We start from the raw sequence: 19,997 nt of genomic DNA, 5'->3' as shown, positions 1-19,997 counted from the left end.
TACCAGGCTGGTCTCTAACTCCTGGCCTCAAGTGATCCTCCCATCTCAGCCTCCCAAAGCGCCGGGGTTACAGGCTTCAGCCACCTCACGCAGTCTAAAACTGTGATTCTCATAAGACAGCAGTTTGCAACATTTTTGGCATCAGGAATGGTTTTTGTGGAAGACAGTTTTTCCATGGACCAGGGGTCAGGGGGCATGGTTTCCAGATGATTCAAGTGCGTTACACTTATTGTACACTTTATTTCTATTATTATTACATTGTAATATATAATGAAATAATAATACAACTCACCGTAATGTGGAATCAGTAGGAGCCTGAGCTTGTTTTCCTGCAACTAGATGGTCCCATCTGGGGGTGATGGGAGACAGTGACGTATCATCAGGCATTAGATTCTCATAAAAAGTATGCACCCTAGATCCTTCACATGCACAGTTCACAATAGGGTTTGCATTCCTGTAAGAATATAATGCCAGTACCCATCCGTGGCCTGGAGGTTGCAGACCCCTGTGATAAGGGACAGGTGGAGGGCAAACAAAGCCTCACCTAGCGACGTGGCCCCAGTGAGCATGCGTTAGACTCAGCTGGGGGGCTTGCTGGATCCAGCCTCAGATTCGACACATCTGTGGTGGGTCTGAGGATTTGCATTTATAACAAGTTCCCTATGTGATGCTGATGCTGCTGAGTGGGGGCCATACTTTAAGAACGGCTGACCTAGGGTAACGTGCCACACCACACCTGTCCAGTTCCCATCCTTAAAGATTGCTGTATCACTCAGGTGGACTTGGGGTGCACAGGTGGGGAAGATGGTAGCTCTGATTGAGAATCCAAGTGAAACCGATTACAGAACACACAACGCTGGTGGTGGAGGGTGTGACATCTCTCAGGAGTCTCAGGGCAGGCAAAAGTTACCAGCTAGCAACCCAGAGCATGAAAACCAGAATGAGAAGCTGATATTTGTTTCCTGTGCTGAAAGTAGAGTTTCTTGAAATGCACACTAGAACTGGTTAATTTTTGGAAAACAGCCGTGCCATAAGAAGGCTGCAAAGTGGCTATTTGGCACCACGGCAAGCCAGCAACCAGGAGCAAGACCTTTATCTTAGGAAACCCAGTTGCCAGGAGCTCGGGGGCCTGTTTTGACCTCCACAGGGCTTGTTCCCAACTCCCATACCTCACTATGGGGCAATTGCCAGGATTTCAACCGTAGGATGGAGTCTGAGAACATCTGATCTCAGAGGGAAGGCAGCAGGAAAAGGAAAACACATTGAGAGTGGTGGCCCCCAGTTCTTCAAATAGAACAGCCAGGTCTCACCACTCCCTGGGTTCCACTTCTTAAAGATGAACCAGGCCTGACAGGCAAGGCCACCATAGCTGAAAGGAATGATGTTTGAGCAGGTAAAAACCCAACCAAAGGGACAGTTCCTGAGTGCGTGGACAGTGTTGGCAGTGCAGTGGGTGGCAGTGGTGCACAGTGAGAGACTCCAGTGAAGCAACTTACTATAGTGGCTGCTGTGTAGGAAGGAGAAAACGGAGAAGAATCTCGAATGAACCTATGAGATGAGGTCAGAGCCGCGCTTCACCACACCTAAGAAAACTTCCATGAAATGATGGAATGTTGGTATGTACAATGACCTGGGAGTAACCAGCCGGGGAAAGGAAAATCCGGAGTCTCCAATGGAGTCATCTCCCTGCCAGGACCCAACCGCTGAGCCTCGGACAGACCTTCGAGCCACACTGCATGAATGTGGACAATATCAAGACAGATCGTCCCAGACATTCAAGTGATTCCTTAACAGGCAGATGCAAGAATTTTGTGTACCACAGTAACCTGTCTGGGTCACAAAATCCTCTTTGTGAAGTGTCTGCCTGTAGCCAAGGCAGTACTTGCATGGACTTCCGTGACACAGAGTGCCCGAGGTGCTGGGAAAGCCTTCCTGTGGATTGAAGATTTGACAATGATGTTCTCAGACCAGCTTTTGTTCCCTCAGATCTGAACTGCTCCCAAGTCTGTGGATCAATGGAATGACACTAAACGGCACAGATACATCACGTTACACAGAATTTCAGGGGATTTAACTTATCTGAACATATCACGTATGAAAAGACTTCTTCGGAGACCTGTAGCTGAGTCAAGGATGTGGAGATGCAAGGAAAGAAAGTACAAGGAGGCTTTAGCAGGGACAGGGAGAGTAAGGTTTCCACGCAGACTTCTGCCACAGCACACTCTTTGGGCTATTTGGGCCTGGGCTTGAATCGCTTCACAAGCTCTGGCCTAATTTCTACAGAGCTTTTCAACACGGAGGATGAAAGGCATTCCGGAGCTGAAAGGGATTCTGTCCTCCCGCAGTACTGGGGCTGTCGGTGGCACCAACCGCATAACAGCCGTCTGCCGACTCCTGACAGGCTTAGGAACGAGCCTTTCATGCCACTACAGCTCCGTGTTAGCAGCCGCCCGTGGAGAGGAGGGAATTGTTTCCATGAAGAAATACAACTCGTCTTTTTGCTTTTAATTTCTCTAGAATGAGTGGACTCAGAGTGGTGGCAAAAGAGGCAAAATGAGAGTAGGCGTCTCCAAAATGTCAGGCTGGTGACTGGACCAGGGGCAAGAGGAGCAATGCAGCTCAATTACCTGGGGAGCTTCAAAATGATTTTTTGTTTTTGTTTTTTTTAATTGTTGTAAAATGTATGTAACATAAAATTTACCATTTAACCATTTTATTTATTTGTATATTTTTGGAGATAGGGTCTCTCTCTGTTGCCCAGGCTAGAGTACGGGGGTGCAATCTCGGCTCATCAACCTCTGCTTCCCAGGCTCAAGCGATCTTCCCAGCTCAGCCTCCCAAGCAGCTGGGACTACAAGTGCACACCACCATGCCTGGCTAATTTTCATATTTTTGGTAAAGATGGGGTTTTACCATGTTTCCTGGACTGGTCTCGAACTCCTGGGCTCAAGTGATCCACCCGCCTCAGCCTCCCAAAGTGTAGGGATTACAGATGTGAGCCACTGCAGGTAGCCCATTTTAACCATTTTAAGTGTACATTTCAGTAATATTTGGTACATTTGCATGACTGTGCAACCATGACCACTGTCGATCACTAGAACCTTAGTTTTGTTTTGTTTTGAGATAGGTCTTGTTCTGTTGCCCAGGATGGAGTGCAGTGGCATGATCTTGGCTCTCTGCAACTTCTATCTCTTGGGTTCAAGCGATTCTCATGCCTCAACCACCCAAATAGCTGGGATTATAGGTGTGTGCCACCATACTCGGCTAATTTTTAATTTTTATAATTTTAATAGAGATGGGGTTTCACCACGTTGGCCGGGCTGGTCTTGAACTCCTGGCCTCATGTGATTGCGCACCTTGGCATCCCAAAGTGCTGGGATTACAAGGGCTAGCCACCACACCTTGCCCAGTACTTCAAATATTTTAAATTATAATTTTTAAATGAAGATTTCATTCAGTAAAGCCATTGAAAAAGAATGAGATTGTTCTTCTGTGCTGATGTGGAGAGATGTTAAAAATCCTTATTAGAGATTTAGAGAAAAAGAGCAAGCCACAGAATTGTGTGTATAGTACTTGTAATGCGTGTGTATGCACTCAGATGACTTCAGGAGGAGAACACAAATTGTTAATGGTGATTACCTCTAGAAATGGGAGTGAAGCTCTGGAATGGAAGGAATTTTAACTTTCATTGTATACTTTTTTTTTTTTTTTTGTACAGTTTAAGCGTTTTAATAGATGCCTGTGGTGTTTGCATTTAAAAGTTTTCCAGCCACCTATTCTGCCTGAAATTGATGCAGATAGTATGGAGCAGTGCCTCAGGACCTGTTCATGTTGGGATGACTTTTTGATTCTGACACACTGCTATGTTTAGAAACACTGCTTTGTAACAAGATCTTCCAGACAAAGGTTTGGATGCCCAGAGGGGTCTTTGGTGTCAGAATATCTATTTTAAATGAATTGTGTCATTATTCAAATCATATTCAATAAACATGGGAAAAAATTTATGGTTGGGAGTAAGGATCAAGACAAGGCGACTTCTACTATACACAGGGGTTCTTAACTTTTTGTGTGTCATGTTTACTGCTATGATTTGAATGTGTCCTCCAAATTTCATGTGTTAAAAACTTAATCCCAAAATTCATATTTTGATTGGAGTTGGGGTCTTTGGACAGTAACTGGGATTAGAGAAGTTCATCAGGGTGGGCTCCTTATGTCAGGACTGGTGGCTTTATAAGACAAAGAGGAGAGCCCTGAGCTGGCACAAACGCTCTTGCCCTCTGTGATGGTTGATTCTGTCAACTTGATTGGATTGAATTTGGTGTGTCTGTAAGGGTGCTGCCAAAAAAGGTTAACATTTCAGTCAGTGGGCTGGGAAAGGCAGACTCACCCTTAATCTGGGTAGGCACAATCTAATCAGAAGGCAGAAAAATGTGAAAAGAGAAACTGGCTTAACCTCCCAGCCTACATCTTTCTCCTGTGCTGGATGCTTCCTGCCTTCGAACATTACACTCCAAGTTCTTCAGTTTTGGAACGGAGACTGGCTCTCCTTGCTCCTCAGCCCGCAGACAGACTATTGTGGGACCTTATGATTGTGTGAGTTAATACTTAATAAACTCCCCTTTATATATATATATATATAAGCACACATAGTTCTGTGGCTTGCTGTTGTTCTCTAAATCTCTAATAAGGATTTTTAACATCTGTCCACATCAGCACAGAAGAACAATCTCATTCTTTTTCAATGACTTCACTGAATGAAATCTGAATGAATGAAATCTGCATGTGTGTGTGTTTATGTATATACACATATATACACTTATAAAAACTTAATACTTAATAAACTCCCCTTTATATATATGTATATATATACACATACATATACATACACACACACACACATATATTCCATTAGTTCTGTCCCTCTAAAGAACCCTGACTAATACACCCTCTCACAGTGTAATGACCTTTGCCAGGTTATGCCACAGCAAGAAGACTCTCACCAGATGCCAGTGCCATGCTGTTGGACTTCCCAGCCTCCAGAACTGTAAGAAATGAATCTCTGTTCTTTATAAATTACCCAGCCTCAGGTATTCAGTTACAGTAACACAAAACAGACTAAGAAATGTATCTTTGGCAATCTGGTGAAGCTAATGACCAGTTTTGGGAATAATGGTCCCCCTCCCTGCCCAATAAGGTTCTTTTTCTTAAAGAAATTATTTTTATTACCATTATTTTTGAGACAGGGTCTTGCTCTTTCACCCAGGCTGGAGTGCAGTGGCATGATCATAGTTTGCAGTAACCTCAAACTCCTGGACTCAAGCAATCCTTCCACCTCCACCTTCTGAGTAGCTGGGACTATAGGCACACACCACCATGTTTGGCTAATTAAAAAAAATTTTTTTGTAAAGATGGGATCTGGTTATGTTGTCCAGATCTCAATCTCTTGGCCTCAAGGGATCCTCCTATCTTGGCCTCCAATAAGGTTTTTAAGTGTGCAAAATAATATGTATATAATTACAAAATAATAAATTATATTGATGTATAGTTCTCCAAATTTAAAAAAATTATCAATAAAACAATGTATAAGCCTTTCATTGAAGTATTAAATAAGAAAAGCTGTTTGTGGTCTACTGATTTCCATAATTTCAGAGGAGTAATGAGCGTAAATGCCACTTTAAGATATCACAAAACCAGTGATGAGATCTGAAAATAGATGTGAAGCCTAAGCAAGATGGTAAGACCTCGTCTCTACAAAACATTTTTTAAAAACATTACCTAGGCATGGGTTACATCAGTAGTCCCAGCTACTCAAGAGGAGAAGCAGGAGAACTGCCTGAGCCCAGGAGTTTGAGGCTGCAGTGAGCTGTGTTCACACCGCTGCACTCCTACAGAGCGAGACCCTCATCCCTAAAAAAAATTTAAAAAAAGATGAAAATAGATGTGATTTCTATTGATGATAAAGTCACAGATATTGCTTACATAATTGTGATTTGTTGTCATAATCAAAGAAAATGCTAAATTTCCCTTAGAGTTAGTGAAAATCAAGACACATTTTTTTTCCCATCTAAGTTCAGAGACTTAGATGGCCCCAATTCATACTCCAGGCTGGGTGCCACTGGCATAACTGACAGATGAAAGGAAGAGAAGAATGGACACAGAGAGATTGGAGGTGGAGAATGAGAGTGGGCTTGGAAGGAATGAGATTCGGCATTAGAAGGGAAAGATGTATCTTTCCCTCTGACTTGGTTTCCCCATGCAAGGAAGAGGAAGTAGTTGAGTACAGCATATATTAGGTCATCAGGAAAACAGGTAAGGAAGCTTTCCTCAGATGGCCTCAGAATGAATGAATGGATGAATGAAAGCAAGAGGTTGTTGTAAGCAAGTAAGGGAGAAACCCAGATGTTATAGGAAACCTAAGGAGAGAAGATCTGGAACTAATCTGAGGACTCAGCCAGGGAGTCCAGGAGAGCAGAGGCCATGGGCTAGATGGAGTGGGTTAGCATCCGTTTCTGCTGGCCAGGCTGGCTCACCTAGGGACTTTCATCAGAAATTCTGTGTTGCAGGAGGAGACAGCAGATTGAAGTGACAGCCTAGTGGGTGGATTCTTTGAAAGATGAGGAGGAGTGAGAAGACTTGTGTGTGCATCAAAAAAAAAAAAAAAAAAAAAAAAAGAATAAATAAATAAAGCCTAAATGGTAGATTTCTGAGTGGAGAGCGTGTTTGAAGGGGCCGAGGGAGGGGACTAACACATGGGGAAATGGCAGATGCTGAATCCTTGAAGACTTCAAGTTTGGGGGATTTGTAAATCGCAAAAGTAACAAGAAAGGAAGAGGGGATCCAAAGTGCAATTGGGGTCTTAGGGATGTTGCTCATTTAACACAGTTGTTGGCATTAAAGAATTTCCAGGAAATGTCAATAGTTTGATAGCTTTGAACAGCCCTAAAAGTGACTCAGCCAGATGGTTCCTGTAAGAATTCCTCCCTCATGCCTCCTTGTCTGCCATCCTCCTCCTCATACAAGCTGTTTCCCGAGTGCAGATTAAGGCTTGTCAGCCAAAGAGGAACTATACTTCAGATATCTCAGGCAACATTTACTTATCTTCACAACCTTCCTTATTTTACGTACAGAGCCCTCTGACCTTTCATCTGTTTGTTCCCCTTCATCTAATTTACCCTACATGAACTACCACTTTTCCTGCTCCCTTCTCCTTCCCTTGCTGGTCCATTAATGCCAGCTCCTTCCTCTCTTTTTTTTCTGCCCATCCTTTACTCTCTCCTGTTTCCTCAGGGAGATGTAGAGTTTTAGCACTTAGCCAGAGTGATGCAGAGCTGCTCTTTCGAGGCTAGCTCTGTCTTTTGCTTCATGGCGGAAACTTGACTGTCAAGTCCAGATCCCTTGGCCTAGAACTCTGAAGAGTCAGCCTCATCTGTTTTCTCCAAGATAGGCAGCTTTGGGAAGGTGAGAAAGCTCAAGAGGTCTTGCTCCTCTCCCTGGAGTTTCACTAGCTCTCAGGCCTGCTTGGCCTTTGCTTCTGAGGAGTCTGGAGTGATTTTTCCTTCCCATGGGAGCCTCAAACGGCCTATGTCTGACTTAAACCTGAGTTAGACCCTTTCGTTCTTTCTACAAGGGAGTTAGTGACATGGGAAAGTTCAACACTGAGCCTGAACCTGTGGGGTCTGTGCACATGGTCTGCACATCAGCTGCAGCCCCGCAGGCCTTCCTAGGGTCCCTCCTTCCCAGGGCATTGATGGCCAATGATGAGTAGGTCACAGACAAAGGGACGTACACACACATGTATTCCAGACTGCTATTCGGGCATTGATGGCCAGTGATGAGTAGGTCAGAGACAAAGGGACGTACACACACATGTATTCCAGACTGCTGTTCTAGGATTGAGTCCCTTCAAAGAGCAAGAAATGATTTAATCTAATTGCCCAAGAAGGCTTCTAAAAGTTACTTAATCTTTCACTTTCATTCATGGTTGAAGAGAAGGATTTAAGGTGATTAGAATCTGTATAAAATTAGGAGAGAAAGGTGTTTCTGTAATTAGAATGACATTTTAGAGGAAGTCCAACAACCAGCTTAGGTATGCTGGAGTTTATCTGACAAAGTTGTGGTTGGACCACAGCAATGCTACGAAAGCTGTTACAGCTCAAGTCATCGTTCAGGAATTTACCCAGCAGATGTAGACTCAGAGATAGGATTCAAAAGGAAGCCTCAACTTGAATGCACAAGGCAAAGGATTTTGAGTAGTTTCCATTTGCATCAGCTTTTTGTAGCAGTCTCGGCTCAAGTAAACTATAACACTGAGCTTCTGGCGGTGACTTGGCACAAACTCGTGAAGTGATGTGCCTTCTTCATCTCTATCATCTAGACTTCTTGGACAACATTTCCTCCAGGGACCATTGCTACTACAAAATGCATAAGGGCTGGGGTAGGGGGGTGGGGAGCGCCAAGCCTAGGGGATATCTAGGCAGAGGGATCTTTCCTGCTTAAGCAAAAGTTAGGTAAATAAGGGTCAATAACATGGGAGCCTATGACTTAGAGTGAGGTGAAGTTATTTTTGTTTACATTTCTATACCGAGTTCTGCATACATCATGTATCTGTAACTCATTCTTACAGTAATTGTAGCAGTCATTTCATTTTTTAGATCGAGTCACCCAGGCTTGTCACAACAGGTGCTAAAAATGCACAAGATAAAAGAAGCAGGAAGTGAAACCGGAAAATGGTTCTGTGAATCTGGGAGGTGGGGTGTGTAGACAGACATTGGAGGACACCCAGGTTTCTCTTCATTTCACCAGTAAAGAGCAACCTGAATGACTTACCATGCAATTATATCTGTTCTTTTTAAGCAACAGTTCAGAGACTATGAAAGCAGTGTTGATCATATCCTATGATTTACTAGGAGGCATATAATCCCAGGTTTACAAAGCAAGAAATGGGACTAAATTGAGACAAACCAACATCACAAAGAGAATCCAAAACCCATGAAGGAAGAACTAGCTCCTAGATTAAAAATTTATATAACTGCTTAGGAGATTCAAGTTTTCATTGAGGGTTGGTTCTCAGGTCACTTTGCTGGAAGAAACTTAGGGGAATGGATCCCATCATGATGACACTTGACATTTGGGTGGATGGTTCTTTTAGTTTTGACCAAGCACTCTCCTTTTTGGCCTTATTTAGAACTGCTCTTAGATTTACTGCAGAATCATATGGTATGAAAATGTCATATGTTCAAGATAATAATCTATGTGGATACAGGGGGTTGCTACAATTTTATCATAATAGATGGATTGAATTCTGGATGTATTTATATCAGGACCTGCTCATGAAGGAGTGAATGAGATTTCAGATTTTATAGTATTAAATCTTATTTTTAAGTGAAGGGGAAGCCATAGACCAGAAGGAACATTCATGAGCATTCTCTAAGACTCTGCAAAAGCCAGAAAGGAAAGGCCAGCCCCTCCGTAAAACACTCTATGTCATGCAAATTTGAAATTAGGCTGAGCTCAATCTTAGATGGTTGCCGTTAACACTGCTAAGAAGGAAGTAAGTAAAGATGCTCTTTTAAATGGTCAGTACTGGGCATGATGGCTCATGCCTGTAATCCCAGCACTTTGGGAGGCTGAGGCAGGCAGATCACTTGAGTCCAGGATTTCGAGATCAGCCTGGGCAACATGATGAAACCCCATCTCTATAAAATACAGAAAAAAAAAATTAAAAAATAGCGGGGCGTGGTGGCACATGCCTGTAGTCCCAGCAACCCAAGAGCCTGAAATGGTAGGATTGCTTGAGCCACAGGAGGTAGAGGGTGCAGTGAGCCATGATCGTGCCACTGCACTCCAGCCTGGGTGACAGAGTAAGATCCTGTCTCGAAAAAAAAAAAAGGTGTCTTTCAGTGCTTGGTGTGAAGTATTAGGTTACAGTGTTAAAATACTAGAGAATTCTAAAATTTGCTCCCCCAATCTAAGAGCTATGTTCTCATCCTCTTGTTGTCTACACTAGCTTTTGTTGTCCACACTAGCTTTGGACACACATACACATACCAAGAGGCCATCGGTAGGTTACTTCCCTTTCATTTTCACATTTCCAAAATGAGGGTTTGAACCAGATGGCTTTGAAGTGCCTCCAGTTCTCACATGCGCTGGTTTTCAATCAAAATTGTAGGTCTGTTGATTTCCATTGTTCAGCTTCATGGATGCTGACTCACGAACAGCCTCCCCCAGCACACGCACAAACATCACAGGCACACACAACCCTCTACCTTGGATGCACCCATTCATGCTTCAGATCCCACAAACTGATCAGGCGCCTATATTGAGAGCGGCAGTGTGTAAAAAAAAACAGGCAAAGAGCTGGAATTGTATTTTCTTTTAAATCTTTATTTATCCTTTTCATTCCTTTATCCCACCAATGCAAATTGCGGAGAACAGCTGGAAGCCACGTCAGAGCGGCACAGGCCAGCTGGCTGAGTGATGCTGACCGCTGGCCCCGAGCATCGAGCATCGCAGAGGTCACGACGGGCATCAGCTCCGGAGCTCGGAGCGGTAGACACAGGGCCACTGGAGGCCCGCAGGGAGGGCGCCTCCCAGCTCCCACAGTAGTTTGGCCTTAAAAACACTAAGAACAGTTGCATTCATTGTCTTTTTTTTTTCTTCTTTTTTTCCTTTAATAATAAAAAAGAAAACCAAAACCTCCTATAATTTATAAGCTATGTTTGACTATCTACATTATATAGAAAATATAGACTCTGTTTACTTTATAACACACATCTTTTTCCCGTGATAAATAACTCTTTAAAATATCTAGTATACATGCCTTGACTTCTTATATATATGTTTGGTTATATACATATCCACACATATATACTCATGTTTGTAAGACACAATAAATATGTACTCGACAATGACAGCCAAACAAATGCCGTTTTGGTTAAAAAACACAACAACAACAATAAAAAGCAGATGAAGTACTATAAAAGCACCAGGCAGCAGACAGAAAGCCATAATTGCTAGAAACTTCTCCCTCCCCTAGGCAAGGCACAGGGCAGAATAATAAACCGTCCAGGTGCCTGAAAGAGAAGGAAGGCGGCAAAGGAATGGGTCAGGTCACAAGCTTTTGTTTTGTTTCTTAGCCTGGGATTAGACTAAGAATCACAAATAAGTCATTGCATTTATAAGGAAAAACCAAGGGGCTCATTGATCAGCTTAGCCCTTGTGGTGGCTGCAGGGGACAGTAGAGACCTGGAAGGGGAAGGAGAGAGACAGTGACCTGGTGACGACTCCATGACTATTTTCTAGCCCCTGCCTACATCTGCCCAGGCAAGCTTTTGATTGCCACACTAAGCATCAAGCCATTGCATACAACATGTTCTTTTCATTACTCTATTCACTGCTGGTGTAAACAGAAAGGAGGACTCAGTAGTGCAACACTTTAGGAGGCTGAATGAGAGCCACATGTTTTGGTGGCCCCCTCAAGGGCTCCAGCAAACGGGGACTGTGACGTTGGGGAGAAAAAGGCCAGTGGGCCATTGCCTTCCGCTCCTGAGACAGTACCAGCTTCACCTCCAGACGCCAATGGGAACACTGAGCCCATTGCCTTTTGCAGAAGCGCAGGAGGCCTTGACTCCTCCTATGAGAAGTCCCAGAAGCCCCAGTGAGTCTGGGTGGGGGGTCCCCTGAAACTCAGAGCACAGTCCAGCTGCTGGCTCCTGTGCCTGGCGGGGAGAAGGTTGAGGGGCCGGCATGCCTGCCGCTGACAAAGACTGATATAACGCTCCAGCTGCACACCCCTTTTCTTCCATGGCCCTCCTCTCTCTCCCTAAAAGGAAATTAAAATGTGGGGCTCTGATCATTGATTTTTAAACAAGCTCCCCAATGTCATGGCCTCTGCTCTGTAAACTCCAAGGCTCTGATGGCCAAAGAAAGTAGGCGGTGGTGGAGCAGTAGGCAATGGTCAGGGCTAGATTTGTATTAATATGTAGGAGTGGGGTGGGGATATGGGTGGAGGGTGATCCAAGTAGAGCAAGTCTCAGGAAATCCCAGAGGTGAAGATTTGATGCACATCCCCCATCCTTGTCAAATAAAATACAAGTTAGAGATCATTGTTCACATTACAATCACAATGGGACATTTTAAACAGCTCATTTTCTGAGTACATTCAAGACATAATTGAGTTTATTTTAAAAAATGAATTTCCTGGCTGGGTACGGTTGGTCATGCCTGTCCTCCCAGTACTTTGGGAGGTCGAGGCGGGTGGATCACAATGTCAGGAGTTCAAGACCAGCCTGACCAATATGGTGAAACCTTGCCTCTACTAAAAATACAAAAATTAGCTGGGCGCGGTGGTGCGTGCCTATAATTCCAGCTACTCAGGAGGCTGAGGCAGGAGAATCGCTTGAACCCGGGAGGCAGAGGTTGCAGTGAGCTGAGATCACGCCACTGCTCTCCAGCCTGGGTGACAGAGTAAGACTCGGTCTCAAAAGAAAAAAAAAAAGGATTTCTAGATTTCCCTGCAACTGCTCAGGGAATCCAGGTCAAATGCAGGTCTAATTCCAACTTCTCTACCCGCTAGCCACAGGACTTCAGACAAGTCACCTCATCTCTCTGAATCTCCTTTCTCTAGAGCTCTGGAGGTGCTGTGGGAGGCAGCACGAGACTTAAGACACAGAAAACCTGACTTTTCATCCTGGCTCTACCACTAAAGATGTGGGTGGCCTTGACCATCACTCTGTTATATAAAACAAAGGGACGGCATATATTGGACTGTGAAGCCCCCTCAGATGCAGCTGAATTTACTTTCTGCCCAGAAAATCATTAACAAAGCTGATTCTGCCCCCGGTACCCACCAGAATGCAAGAGATCAGATCAGAAACCCAACTTATGATCACAGGTCAAATTCAATAGCTGTGGCTAAGAGACAAGACGAAGAGAATAAGAGTGTAAAGGTGCAGTGCGCAGCTAAAATTTGAGTCACAAACAAACGAACTTTAAAGCCCCACTCCCTGAGAAAGGACATTTTCCTATGTTATATTCAGACCCCCAAGAGCAAATTCCAAGGCCATCTATAATAGTCGACCAACAAGATTTTGAAAATTCCCAGCCCCGAGGCTTGCTGCATCACCTACAATCAAAATCAACTTAAGAAGTCAATTTTAAAAGAGGCTGAGTGATATTTCCATTTTGGAAGAGGAAGAAACACTGGCTACTTCTATGTGCAGCTCTATAGCCTCCTGGCAGAACATCAGATTTTGCATCCTGCTGAACAGGAGGGTGCTGACAGCAGGCTGAGTGGAGCTGCAGGCCAGTCCATGCTTGTCACAGTCCTTCCGGGGTGTGAGAGCAGACCCCTGTAGACGTTGACAAGGAGCAATTTCCTGCCTGGCAAGAGCAGGAGGTGCCCACAACTCTTCTTGGCAGGCAGTGTGGTCTGGAGGAGGAGATTATGGATTTGAATGACCTCATTTCTGCCTAACAGTTGTGTGACTTTGAACAAGTTCCTCTTCCACTTACTGCCTCCATTTTCTCATGTGTATACAAGAAATAGCAATACCCAACACTATAGGGTTGTTTCTATGGATTGCATGAGATAACATACTTAAAATACTCTGCCCACAGTGGACAAATCTTGGAATTGGCCAGTCTTGGAGTTGGCTAAGACTACCCTAGAGTCCAGATATACCTGGCACAGTGGTATTTGCTGCCATGTAGGCTAAGGTGGGTCTGGGTGCCCTACAATGCAATTGTCTGTTGAGAGAAGTCTTGGAGGAGCTGAGAGCGATCACAGATTAAAATTTTTCAAATAGGCCCAGGGAACTCCCAAACATTTTTAGATACCAGGTAAGAACCTTAACCCACACCCTCCCTCAGAACTTGGAATCTAGGCCATTCACACATTGATGGGAACAAAACAGGCAAGCGGGAACTAAATGGGAAGACTCTTAAAGCACTGCCTCCTTACATCAAGGCCCTTGAAACACATTAAACAAAGCAGAAAGGAGCCATTGCTGGGTTTTAGTCCTAGGTCAAAGTCAGCTGTGGGTACCCAAACCCCTAAGGGCTGGGCTGATGAAGGGTGCTGGGCTGAAACAAAGTGCTTCTGCAGAATGCTGTTGAAGGCTAGAGATTTCAGCTTCACATAGCTACCCCCAATGCATGTGGTGGGATAAGGGCAAATGGAGCACTAAAGGAGTATTTCAAACCCATTTGCTACATTTTATATTTAAAGAAAATGAACTATCTAGCCCTTTTCTTTCTCCTGTTCCTTCATCCACCTACTACATGCATTTCAGTAGATAAAATTTGAGTACACTTACTATTTTTTCATGCCTCTTTTAAAAAGTATATGTTCTTTCTATATACCACAGCTTCAAATGAGAATTTTTGTTTTAGACATTAAATATTTATTACAGAGCTTAGAGGCCTTTGTGGGAACCTCTCTCCAAAACCCCAAGTATTGGGAAAAGATTTCCCAAGTATTAAGGTTTAGTACAGAAACATACAGTTGAAACCCCAGGAATATCCCTATTTAGGTTATGAATGACTTAGAAAAATGAAACCCATCGAGTAATTTTGTTTGCTTTCCCTTCATCCTTCATCAGAGCCCTTCAGGCTGGCTAGAAAATAATAATAATAATTCCAATGTTTCCAAAAAACTACTTTCCCAGAGAGCAATTTAGAAGAATGATAACCAGCTGGGCGCGGTGGCCCACGCCTGCAATCCCAGCACTTTGGGAGGCCGAGGCGAGTGGATCACGAGGTCAGGAGATTGAGACCATGCTGGCTAATACGGTGAAACCCCATCTCTACTAAAAGTACAGAAGATTGGCTGGGTGTGGTGGCGTGCGCCTGCAGTCCCAGCTACCTGGGAGTCAAAGACAGGAGAGTCACTTGAACCCAGAGGCGGAGGTTGCAGTGAGACAAGATGGTGCCACTGCACTCCAGCCTGGGCGACAGAGTGAGACTCCGTCTTGGGGAAAAAAAAGAAAAAGAATGAGAACCAAAGGAGTCCATGACATGGGCCTCTGCTCAAACTATTATTGGGAGACTTCCATTCCAGCAAATCTCTGGTTTGGAACTGATAGTTGCCAAGAGCTGGAATGCTGACCATGAAGTCTGTCAGCAACAGGTCAGGGACCACAATGAACCAAGCACGGAGTTTCAGCTGACCCAACCTGCAGTACTGTAGCAAAGCCTCAGGAAGGAGGGTGACTGTTTCCAGGAAGGCAGTACTTACTTCTCTGTTCTAGAAAACGCCCAGCATTCCCCTCACATTTGGACCACGAGGTACCTGGCACCTATGAGTAGCCTGGGCTTCAAAGAATATTGACCCTAGGGAGGACAATGAAGGGTGCAATTGATTAGGCTGTTCATTCTCAGATTTTGCCTACCCAGGCTGGGGGTGGACTCCAGGCCTCTTAGATTCCCTTCTAGTTCTAATGGCAGCTATCTGAAAAGAACTCTAAACTTCAGTTGCATGTAAAGACACCTGTTGGACTTCAGTGAGCCTGTGAACAAAAGCTACATAGACTTACGAGGAATGGCTTCCACGTCCACCCTTGACAAACACCGTACATGAGGTGAAGAATTAAGCAAAGATAACAAAGGATAATTCCCTGTTCTCTGAATGTACTTGATTTGATACTTCTTTCAAGACCAGATCTGATTTTTTAAAGAATGATTTCAAGCGACATTTGATGGCAGCAAACATTCAAAAATCTGTGTGTGTGTGCATGTGTGTGCGTGTGTGCATGTGTGTGTGTCTGTTCCCTTTTGGCACTGCCTGCTCCCAGCCTGCAGTTCAGCATCTCTAACAAAAGCTCTGTAAGCAGAGTGTGCAAGGACAAGACAGGAGACCAATGAGAATAATATGTTTTTTCCAACATTAGCCTTCTCAAGCCTAAGAATGGCCCCTTGGGGGGTTTTAAACCCCCATTTTAGAAACACTAGGAATAATGTTCCTTGTTGTCCTTTTGTTTTGCTTAATACCTATCCCCAAATTCTCAGGTGTCAGAATCCTGAAAGCAAATGCTGGAGCTAAGAAAAATACTTATTTATTTATTTATTCATTCATTTTTAAGGAAAGAGGATTCTAATTGAAACTGAAGGCTTCCTTTTTAAATCCACAAAGCTGGATGGATTTCCTAAAAGCTCTTGCCCAGCTTGGTAGGAGAGATGGGTGAGGGAGCCCCAGACACCTCCCTGGCTAGGCTCACTTTACCCTCTGTTTAGGAATTCACACTGTAACACTGAGGCACACAGCCGTTCCCAGTCTTTGGGGGCAGCATATGAGCTTATGGTCAAAACCATACTTTGTGCTATCTTCTCGGCCCTGCCTGGAGATCCATGTGGCAGGGCTGCCTTAACACCTCAATAATCCCTCAGACACTCAATTCCACCTTTACTGGAAACAGTGTTATAAGGTGACTCCTTTCAGTTTTTTAATTGTTGACAAGTTCAAAGAGATATTTTACTCTCTGCTGCCCCTGCTTTGGTGCAGCCTGTGCTCCTTCCTTGTGGCTTCTGGGAGTCCTGCTTTTTGCCTACTATTTCTGACCTCTCTTTCTCCACCAGGTGAAGGGCAATGAACCAAGTGCAAAGACACACCCTCAGGTCTTCCTATAAGGAAGCCCAATCAATCAAAAGGTGGCCACTTTGCTACTAAGTACTTTTGCCTTTAGATACCTTCCATCCAATACAAAGTAGCTTCCTGGAATTTGAACTTTCTCACCAGCCCATCCCACCCCCAACCCCAGCCTAACAGGCTTATGCGGACTGTGAAAATGGGCCTTCTCCTGCCAGCAGTGGGTGTCCCGGGCACTGAGCTTGCCATCTGATACTAGTGTCTTGACCCTGCAGAACCATTTGGCTTGCAGAAGGCCAAGGTGTGTCGGGTGGATGAGGTAGGGAGGGAAGCAACCCCTCCTTGCTTGTCACAGTAAAGGGCAGCAGAGGCAGCGACACCAAACCACTCTCGTGCAAATACCCAGCAAAGATCATCCCAGGAATGGCAGGTTCTCCTGAATGCTTCCAGGCTAGGAGCTCAGACCACCAACAGTCTAGTTTGGGATCAGTCACCGGGACTGAAGTTTACCTTCCTAGATGCCACTTATTCACACTGTCCTTTCAACTCCCTGATCCTCACGTTCCCCATGGCCACCCTCTCCTCTCGGCCTTCCCCTCTCTGTGGACATCCCCTGCGGAAGGCTCAAGTCCCCGAGGTTCTCAGTCTGTGCTAACAGTAGAGGGACATCCTGCTGCGGCGCATGGCCTCGCTGATCAGGTAGGCAGGGCTCAGCTCCGGCTCCTCGGTCATGATGGCAATGTTCTGCCACTCCCCCGTCTGGCTGGACCTCTTGATGGTGTCCACCACGCACAAGGCATACAGGCAGTCGTCGAAGGTGGCGGCCATGGTGAGGGGCCGCCCGTCCCACGTGCGCCGGTCATCCTGGTCCTGGAAGGCCTGGCGCACCGCCTGCATCATCTTGATGGTGCCGCGCAGGTAGGGCGAGGGGATGTCGCTGAAGGCCTTCTCCGGAAGCAGGGAGTTGCTCACCGGCGTAGCGTCCTGCACCAGCAGCTCCTGCTCCGGGGCACTGTTGCGCTGCCCGTACAGGTCGGTGCCCACGGCCAGCAGGCGCCCGGCGGAGCCCACCACAGTGACATCCTGCTTGAACTCGCCGGGCACGTTGAAGTTGAGGGTGACGGTGCAGCACACCCCGCCCTCCAGCACCATCTGGAAGGTGCAGAAGTCGTCGCTGGTGATCTGGCGGATGCCCTTGATGTGGTCGGTCTGCTTCACGAAGGTCTTAAGCAGCCCGTGGACCTTGACGGCCTTCTGGCCGGTGAGGAAGGTGAGCAGGTCGATGATGTAGGTGCCCACGGAGTGCAGGCCACCGCCGCCCATCAGGTCGTCGCAGCTCCAGTTGTACTTCTTGCCCAGCAGGCTGCCGCCGTGCACCTGCACCTCGCACACCAGCGGCTCGCCCACGTAGCCCTCCTCGATCAGCTGCTTCATGCGCACGAAAGCCGGCAGGAAGCGCAGCACGTTGCCCATGATGCTCATGAGCTTGGGATAGTAGTGGGCGGCCGAGGTCATGCGGAAGGCGTCCAGCGGTGTGGCCGTGCGGTCGCATATGACGTTCTTGCCGATGCCTGCGGGTGGGAGGAAGACAGCGGTCAGCGGGGCGGGACCATGTCAGAGCGCGCATCCCTGGGTCAGATCTTAAAATATTTCACATTAATAGAAAAAGAAGGCCAGATGTGGTGGCTCATGCCTGTTGTCCCAGCACTTTGGGAGGCCAAGGCCAGAGGAGGCCTTGAGCCCAGGAGTTGGAGGCCAGCTTGGGTAACATGGAGAGATCCTGTCTCAATAATAATAATAATAATGACAATAATAATAATAATAATAATAATAATAATAATAAGCCGGGAATGGTGGTGCATGCCTGTGGTCCCAGCGACTCAGGAGGCTGAGGTGGGAGGATCACTAGATCCCAGGAGGTCAAGGCTGCAGTGAGCTATGTTCTGGCCAGGGCACTCCAGCCTGGGGACAGCAAGACTCTGTCTCAAAAACTAAAAAATAATGAAAATAAAAAGAAGATATTCTATATATTTCAATATTACTTTAAATATTTATATGGCATTACTTAATTTGTTTTTTGTTTGTTTTTGAGACAGAATCTCACTGTTCCCCAGGCTGCATTGCAGTGGTGCGATCATAGCTAACTGCAGTCTCAAACCTCTGGGCTCAAGCAATCCTCCTGTCTCAGCCTCCTGAGTAGCTAAGACAGTAGGTGCTACCATACCCAGCTAAACTTTTTTTTTGAGATAGAGTCTCACCCTATCACCCAGGCTGGAGTACAATGGCACCATCTTGGCTCACTGCAACCTCTGCCTCCTGGGTTCAAACGATACTCCTGCCTCAGCCTCCTGAGTAGCTGGGATTACAGGCGCCCGACACCATGCCCAGTTAATTTTTGTATTTTTAGTAGAGGTGGGGTTTCACCATGTTGGCCAGGCTAGTCTCGAACTCCTGACCTCATGATCCACCCACCTCAGCCTCTCAAAGTTCTGGGATTACAGGCGTGAGCCACCATGCCCAGCCATTTTTTTTTTTTTTAAAGAGATGGGGTCTCCAATTTTTTTTTCGTTTTTTAAGAGACAGGGGTCTCCTTATATTGCTCAGGCTGGTCTCGAATTCCTGATCTTAAGTGGTTCCCTACCCCTAAATCCCCAAAGTGCTAGGATTACAGGTGTCCTGGTCCCAAAAGGCCATGAATTACTTAATTTTAATGTTAAACGTCTGGTATTGATTTAAATAGTAAGGTTTATTTTAAGATATTTAAGTAACCTATATTTTAGAAATGTTTAACAATATTTGCTAAGGTAGTATAAAATGCTTCATTCTATATGCTAAGGTAGTATAAAATGCTTCATTCTATATTCTATTTATATAAATCTATAACATTGTACACAAATAGATTTTGCTTTAATATTATTTAAATACAAAATATAGTACTACTAAAGTATATGATACAATCTTTTTACATATAAAATATATCATTACAGTTATCTTATATATAAAATGTTTTATATGTTGTATTTTATATTTAAAATATCATTTTTAGTGAAAATGTATTATTAAAAATCATACAGTGAAAGGAGAAGAGTATCTGTATTTGGACAGAATCAGAATACATAAGCTTAAATCCTAGCCAAGGTGAGTCTAATTAAGTGTGAAGAATTTCTTAATGATACCCTTTGAAGGTCTAAGCTTTTGGCTGACGTGTTCCCCTCTCTGACCCCCATGATTCCCCAGGATTGTATTTTGAGCATTATCGTGCTTGTTTATTTTGCATTCCAGATTAGGGCTGGCAGTGGTCACAGATGTGTTTGTTTAAAGTTTTTCTTTTCCTATAAAGAGCGGATATTACCTAAATCTGAGGAGTTGGCAGTGCCTGTTTCCTCCCCAACCCCCATCTGCTTCAGGGTGGGGT

General features: G+C 45.0%; 1 protein-coding gene across 1 annotated transcript; it reads right to left on the bottom strand.

Moving 5' to 3' along the window:
• Nucleotides 1-10,362: 10,362 nt before the first annotated feature.
• Nucleotides 10,363-18,173, bottom strand: GFOD1 (glucose-fructose oxidoreductase domain containing 1). Its single transcript, XM_026446972.2, has one exon. The coding sequence runs from the start codon at nucleotides 18,095-18,097 to the stop codon at nucleotides 17,234-17,236; it is 864 nt and encodes a 287-aa protein (XP_026302757.1). The 5' UTR covers nucleotides 18,098-18,173; the 3' UTR covers nucleotides 10,363-17,233.
• Nucleotides 18,174-19,997: the final 1,824 nt, after the last annotated feature.

This window comes from Piliocolobus tephrosceles, chromosome 5 (genome assembly GCF_002776525.5).
Source record: "Piliocolobus tephrosceles isolate RC106 chromosome 5, ASM277652v3, whole genome shotgun sequence".
NCBI classification, from domain to species: Eukaryota; Metazoa; Chordata; class Mammalia; order Primates; family Cercopithecidae; genus Piliocolobus; species Piliocolobus tephrosceles.
Note: the sequence above shows the minus strand (reverse complement) of the source record. Positions and strands in the feature narration are given on the sequence as shown.